At 43.7% G+C, this 6,759-nt stretch overlaps 1 protein-coding gene across 1 annotated transcript; it reads left to right on the top strand.

Annotated features, from left to right (window-relative positions):
- The first annotated feature begins 176 nt into the window (after positions 1-176).
- Positions 177-5,387, top strand: LOC101765564. The gene is made up of 5 exons (XM_004987234.4): positions 177-572; positions 667-782; positions 3,215-3,458; positions 3,633-4,763; positions 4,836-5,387. The coding sequence occupies exons 1-5, from the start codon at positions 309-311 to the stop codon at positions 5,031-5,033; spliced, it is 1,953 nt and encodes a 650-aa protein (XP_004987291.1). The 5' UTR covers positions 177-308; the 3' UTR covers positions 5,034-5,387.
- Positions 5,388-6,759: the final 1,372 nt, after the last annotated feature.

Consider the following 6,759-nt stretch of genomic DNA (forward strand, 5'->3'; position numbering starts at 1 on the left):
ATTCCATTATTTGCCACGAAGAAAACTTATAATCCCTTATATACCATCGTTGTGTCTATGATACGTGGACCCCACACACACTGATAGTGGCGTATAACGGATCATAACCTGCGTGCTGATACGATGACATGGGGGGCGAAGGCTGAAAGGCCAACTGGGGAGAAAAATATCTGTATCCGGATCTAGCGTAGTATATGTGATGTTGGCGTTGGGAGTGGCTGGCAGCCAAGCCAAGCCAACCAATCCCCCCCCCAAATCAAACCAAATCCCCAATTCGCTTCGCCCCCAGCAACCCTAGCCCTTCCCTGATGGATCCGCCGCCCTCCAGGGAGGAGCCGGAGCTGGAGCCCGGATCCCGTCCCTGCCCCGACGCCGACGAGCCGGAGACCTCCCCATCGGAGCGCGACGACCCGGAGACCTTCCTACCGGAATCGTCCGGTGCTTCGCCGCCGCCGCCTCTACGCCAGCAGCTCATGGGGGCCTGCCGCGCCGACGAGCGCCTCAGGCCGCTCCTCGCCCTCAACGTCTCCTGCACCGCCGCCGACGACCGTTTCATCGCGCACCTCGCGCAGGTAACTTAAGCCTGCTTCCTCCTACGATGCTTAGGGTTTACGGATTCATTCATTTTCCTTCGGTTAATTTGCCTGCTTCGCTTCGTCCGTGCAGCACTTCGAGGTGTCGGAGGTCGGCATGCTCGCGCGATGCCTCTGCGTCCCCCTCGTCTCCCTGCGCGTCGGCAAGGTTCAGAGGGACGGCGCCCTCCTCTGCCCAACACCCATTAGGTTGGTACCCACTCAGTCCTTTTCCTCGCTTCATCTAATTCTATTATAATACACAGGGACGCGGGTTCACTAACATTGCAGCGCGTGTTTCTGTTGTTTTATGATTTCGCTCACTGTCGCGCTTCAAATTACCATTCAAAAGCCAACGCATTCAAAACTAATCGTAGCATGTTTGTGCTATTTAGATCGGTTCCTTTGTAGGTTGCCCTCAAATATTTTACTCATCGATTTTCAAGTACATTTGCACTGGTTGAGCATGAACACAGCCTGATTCTCCTTATAATTGCTTCAGGAAGTTGTATTGCTACTCATAGGATCCTAAAACTTTCATATTTTACTTTTGAAAGGGCTAAGGTTTCATAAAAATATGACTCAACCTAGCTTGTGATATCATGTAGAGGCACTGCGTAAGTTTTGTGTTTAATGAAAATGTTGTTGGCTAATACGTCCTTGCATAGCTGCCAAGTGCTCTTGTAGCGGTCTCTCCAATTGTACTTTCAGGAAAGTGGCATGCCACTGTATCTATATGATGATGTAGTAATGGTCGCTGGTCTATATGATCGTGTTTTCTAATTGCATGGGAATACAAATATATTAGTGCAACCAAAGTTATCATATTATTAGATTCATGATACAAGAGTTCATTTATGCATGTGAACCTGCAAGTACTAAAGCGATGATACGATTCAATTAATTGTTGGAGGACTATCATCTACAACACTCAACAATAATTTCGTTCTTCTCTGCTTATTATTTGTTCTCATATCCTTGCTCTTTTTCTGCCCTTTTCATATCACTATCCTTTTACAGTTTGACCTGTGGAAATGTGGATCATGCAGTTCTTGTCCTGTGCTGCAGTAATCTGTATTTGCTACAACTTTGTTTGTTTCTTTGACCCTCTGTGTTTTTGAATTAGTAGTATGTGTTGCCTTTCTTTATTTCCAAGTCACCTAGTTACTTTTTAGGAGAAATGTTTCTTCCAACTATCGCGCCTTATTTAGAATGATGTGCAGGTTGATTCTAGGGTTACATAATTCATCTTATTAGTTATTAGTGATGGCACTGTTCATCTGCCAAATAAATTTATCTTTTCATTTGTAGGTAATTTGGGCGTGTGTCATAATCTCTGATATATGAGGAAAGAGAAGGTAGTTTCTTTCATGGCCTTGCAATATTTGTTACCTGCATTGATAATGACTAATCATGTATTGCAATATTTGGTGAGACTGATCAATAGGATCCCTGATTATGGTTGCAATATTTTAATGGACGACTGCAAAGTTGTTCTGCAGTTATCTCTGAATCTGTTGCAGGATGTGCTCTAGCATCATTAGTTTGTGCAGCAATACTTTAATTCTCTGGTTATCTTGAATAGATGTATATGTGCCCACACCGGATCTCATTCTAGAACCAATTACTTGGCTTGCCAAGTTCTTCGTCCGTAAAACATCCGTCTTGTTTTTCATAGCTGTTCTTTTGTTTTACTCCCTGTTATGATAGTCCACGTGCTTTCTACACAAATGCGTAATGTTTATAAACACTGCTTACTTTTGAGACTTTTTGTTCCATTTTTCATTTTATATTTGTTGGATTTAGTCCTAATGGGAATTTTTGGTACTAACTGCCCTGAGCAGTTTTGTGTCCTTTGCCATCTTTCTTTTTTGGGATCCTTCATACTCACAAAGTATGTTGATTTGCTCATGTAGAAGAAAAATCATAATTTAGTGGCCCTTATTTATTTTATATATCTAGGTTATTTCTATAGTTCTATGGAATGTTTCACACTTATTTTGTCACTTGTGAGGTAGATCATTCATGGGGCTATGAGCTCACATGAAAGGCGGAGCTACTGCTATTGTTCAGAACAGGTTCTCGAACATAGTGTTTTGATTTATTCAAAGGCATTCTCTCAAGTTGAGTCATGCACACCTATGTAATGGTGCCAAGCGTGAAGATTTTGCCTAGCCTCTTGGTTTTTATTTTGATAATTTATTAGTGAGTTTAGGCCTGAAGACAATGTTACTTTATTAGGACCTTAACAAGGTTACTCTTTTCTTATATAGATGTATGTAACGGCACCTTTTTAGTGACACTGAAGGGCTTTATTTTTTATTCTATAATTTCCTGATGTGAGACGTTCAGTTTCATAGATATCAAAATTAGTTTTTCTCCTTTTCCTTACTAGTGGCTGTGTTGCATGCTAACGCTTGCATGTGTGTGCACTGGAGCCTCTTTTGTATTAATTTATTTTCTTTCTATTGAAGTAACTCTTCTGATCTTTGATTTTCCTTTTCATTGAATTTCAAATAATATTTTTCTTTTCTTATACTATATAGCTGTCTTGTCTGTGTTTTCTAAGAGCAAACAATATGCCATTTGGTACTTCTGGTGATAATTCAGGGATCTCATGTATGCTCATTTACTATGTGCAGAGGGAAGCTGAACCTCGGTCTTCTGCCGTCATCTAGCATGTGCCTTACTTTTGTTGGTGATGATGGTTATTCAGAGCAACTAGCTCTCTTGAGCACCGGCTTTGAATTTTTAGATGTTGCAATTGAAGAGATATCAGCTGATAATTCTGGGCGTTCTTTCCTAGTCAGAATTTCAGAATCTAAGGTATTTTACTACTGGTGTGCTGAGAAGTCAAAGGAACATGGAATAGAACTTCTTGCAAAGGTTTGTATAGATGTACAATGACCTTGATCTTAACTATGATGTGCTAAAGTTATGTTTTCCTCAGAGAGAAACTACAGAACCAAAATATTATATTTACATGGTACGAAAAATGATGTGGTCCATAGCGGTTTGCACGCACTGATAAGGATTATCGTTTTGTTTTTGTGTGCGCAGATGAAAAGCCTTTTGGACGGGAGGCCAACACTCTCTGATCTGACTGGCATCTCCAATTCACGACTAGACGCTTTTGCCACTCATTTACATGCTTATCTTCTTGCATCAAGTATTGGTGATGTTAAATCATTAGGATCACTTAATGACTTTCTGGGCCTTTCGAGACCGCATGATCAATATTTGCAGCTCCAGTCAGCTGTTTCCAAGACTTCCAGGTTTCGTGCCTCTGCAACTAATGCAACTAAGCCAAGCTCTGTCTATCAAGCCAGCCTAAGTCCCAGATCTGGCACTTTTAAAGATGGTGTGCCAAGGGCCTCATGTTCAAGGGTTGTTGGGAGAGAGAAACTGAAGCGTCGTGCAGAATGGTCGAGCCCATCAATTGCTCCTCTTGACGCAAATGACGTGACAACAAACAGTATCAACTCTGATTCTACCAGTGAGAAGTGCGATGCAGATTGTTCAAGAAGTACTGTTAACTCAGTTCCGCTGGACTTGCCTCTTTCATTTCCCTTGCTGCCATCTATTTACTCTCTTGGCACTTGTCCCCCACCTGAGGTTTCTTTGGAGAAGCAGTTTAAGCCTTACTATTGCTGGTGCCCTCCATGTCCATCTTCACTGCAATACACTGTTACCCCTTTGCATCTGCCAGCTACATCTGTAGATCCATTGCCCCTAACACCTTTGAGTTCACTGCTAGCAAATGAGCAGCCACCTTCTTCAGCAGCGTCCGCAAAGCTGGATACAACTGATCTCCCTTCCCTTAATCTTCCATCGATACTACATGATCCTTTACTTCACCTGCCACTTCCCACCTCACCACTTATTCCCCTACATGGTTCACAGGTTCCAACGTTCACGCCATTGATGTCTGATCCCATTGTGCATGTCCCAGTTATTGATGTTTGTTCCGCGGGGCAGGCATACCTGGTGAGCTGTGGTCCATCAATATCTTCAGCAGTTCCCCTGCTCCCTAGCTTGAAGCCTCTGCTTCCAGAAGCAGACTCGTTAGTCGAGAGAAGTGCAAGGGAAACACTAATGAGGCTCATAGCTTCGACACCACCTGCAAGCAATCCTCAGTTAGTCAACATTCTTCCTGTGGTCGTGCCAGAAAGTATATCTCGTGCCAATAATGTAAGACATCTGGATGTAGTTTTCAACTTGATTTTACCTTCATGCCTTGTAGCTTACTTCTCTGTTTGATAGGTGAACCAGTATGTCAATGCAGACACCAAGGACAAAGGTTTTGGTACATCTTGTGTTGCTGTGTTTGGAAGTGGGATTGGAGGTGTGGATTTGCACTCCCAGGATGAAGTTTCAAGTGAAGATGATTCTCGTGAACTGTTTGCAGAATATGATAGTGCCAGCAACGACTGTGATGTACATCATTGCCAGAAAATTTAGTTTGCAACAGTTTGGCACGATAAAAAAAAAGGTATTTGTCTAGCTAAATGTCGGCATGGAATGTCATAATATTTTGAGCGGCAGTTGCATCACCATGGTAAATAGGGCTTTGCAGGGATTGGTGATTCGATGCTATGTATGCTGTATGCAGCCTTTTTTCGGCCATAATTTCAGTGCCCAGCCAGCACGCTTATCTGGTTGGCAATTGTAATTAGTTGTTCGTACTGTATTTCGTTTTGGCAAACTTACTACGAACCGCCAAGTTATTTTAGTTATTTTATGCGCCTGTAGTCTCATAAAATATGCTACCATACATTTCCTTTTATAAGGCACAAGCACATTTCCATTTCTTTTTACGGGGCACTCTTTATTTTAGTGTTCAGGCCTCGTAATCTTCACAGTGACTTGTTATGTCATAATTTTTGTTGTATGATACATAGGGCAATTGCGTTCTTGCCGCCCCTGTTTTGAAGGTCTGTTTCACGGAGTCGGACTCCACGAATAAAAATTAGAATAAGTTAACATCTATTTTAACTCCCTCACCAAAATTTAAGTTCACGGGAGGTGGAAAATAGTCCAACTTGAGACTCGTGAAATAAAAACTGCGATCACACGAAGAAATGAAAAATACCACTGGGCACATGTTATGTAAAGGAAGGAAACCTCACAGGAGGCAGAAAATAGCAGGGGTGCAGGGTCTGGGATGAAAACAAGTGGAATCGTCCAAATAAGTGAAAAATGTCACTTATACCTCACGAGAGCTGCAAAACAGCCCGATTGAAGACCTTGGGTGGAAATAAACAATCACCTGAACAAGTGAAAAAATACCACTAGACACGTGTTAAGCTAAGGGAACGTGTGCATGAGAGGTGGGACATAGACTCGAGACGAAACCGAGTTGGATCGCTCAAACCAGTGTAAAATGCCGTCGGACATGTGTAATGTAAAAGAAACATATGCTATAGCTCACAGGAGGCGGAAAACAGCTAGACCGGGATTGGAGATGAAAACGACTGGGGAGCAAGTGACAAATGTCACTAGACACGTGTTCGTTATGAAAACGTGTGTTATAGCCCACAGAATGTGGAAAACAGCTCGACCGGAGATTCGACATGAAATATAGGTCACGGGAGCCCGAATACGGACACACCGGCAACCGGAGTCGAAAACGTGGGGGGAGGTCCGAAACCATGAAAATGGCTTCCGGATCCGTTTTCGGCAAGAAAAATGTGTGCTATAGGTCACCGGAGCCCGAATACGGTCACACCGGCAACCGGGGTCGAAAACGTTGGTGATCGTCCGAAGCTGTGAAAATGGCCCCCGGACCCGTATTGGGCCAAGAATACGTGTGCTATAGGTCACGTGAGCCCGAATACGGACACTCCGACAACCGGGGTCGAAAACGTGGGGGAAGGTCCGAAACCATGAAAATGGCTTCCGGACCCGTTTTCGGCCAAGAAAACATGTGCTATAGGTCACCGGAGCCCGAATACGGTCACACCGGCAACCGGGGTCGAAAACGTGGGTGATCGTCCAAAGCTGTGAAAATGGCCTCCGGACCCGTTTTGGGCCAAGAATACGTGTGCTATAGGTCACGGGAGCCCGAATACGGTCAGAGCGGCAACCTGGGTCGAAAAAGTGGGGTAAGGTCCGAAACCGTGAAAATAGCCTCTAGGCCCGTTTTCGGCCAAGAAAACGTGTGCTATAGGTCACCGGAGCCCGAATA

Source organism: Setaria italica, unplaced genomic scaffold, assembly GCF_000263155.2.
Source record: "Setaria italica strain Yugu1 unplaced genomic scaffold, Setaria_italica_v2.0 scaffold_11, whole genome shotgun sequence".
NCBI lineage: Eukaryota > Viridiplantae > Streptophyta > Magnoliopsida > Poales > Poaceae > Setaria > Setaria italica.

Excerpts from the sequence above, each read along its gene's own strand:
- LOC101765564 (XM_004987234.4), top strand. The coding sequence starts at position 309 with ATGGATCCGCCGCCCTCCAGGGAGGAGCCGGAGCTGGAGCCCGGATCC. Across the intron at positions 783-3,214 it reads CTCTGCCCAACACCCATTAG|AGGGAAGCTGAACCTCGGTC; the intron begins GTTGGTACCCAC and ends TACTATGTGCAG. Across the intron at positions 4,764-4,835 it reads GTATATCTCGTGCCAATAAT|GTGAACCAGTATGTCAATGC; the intron begins GTAAGACATCTG and ends TCTGTTTGATAG.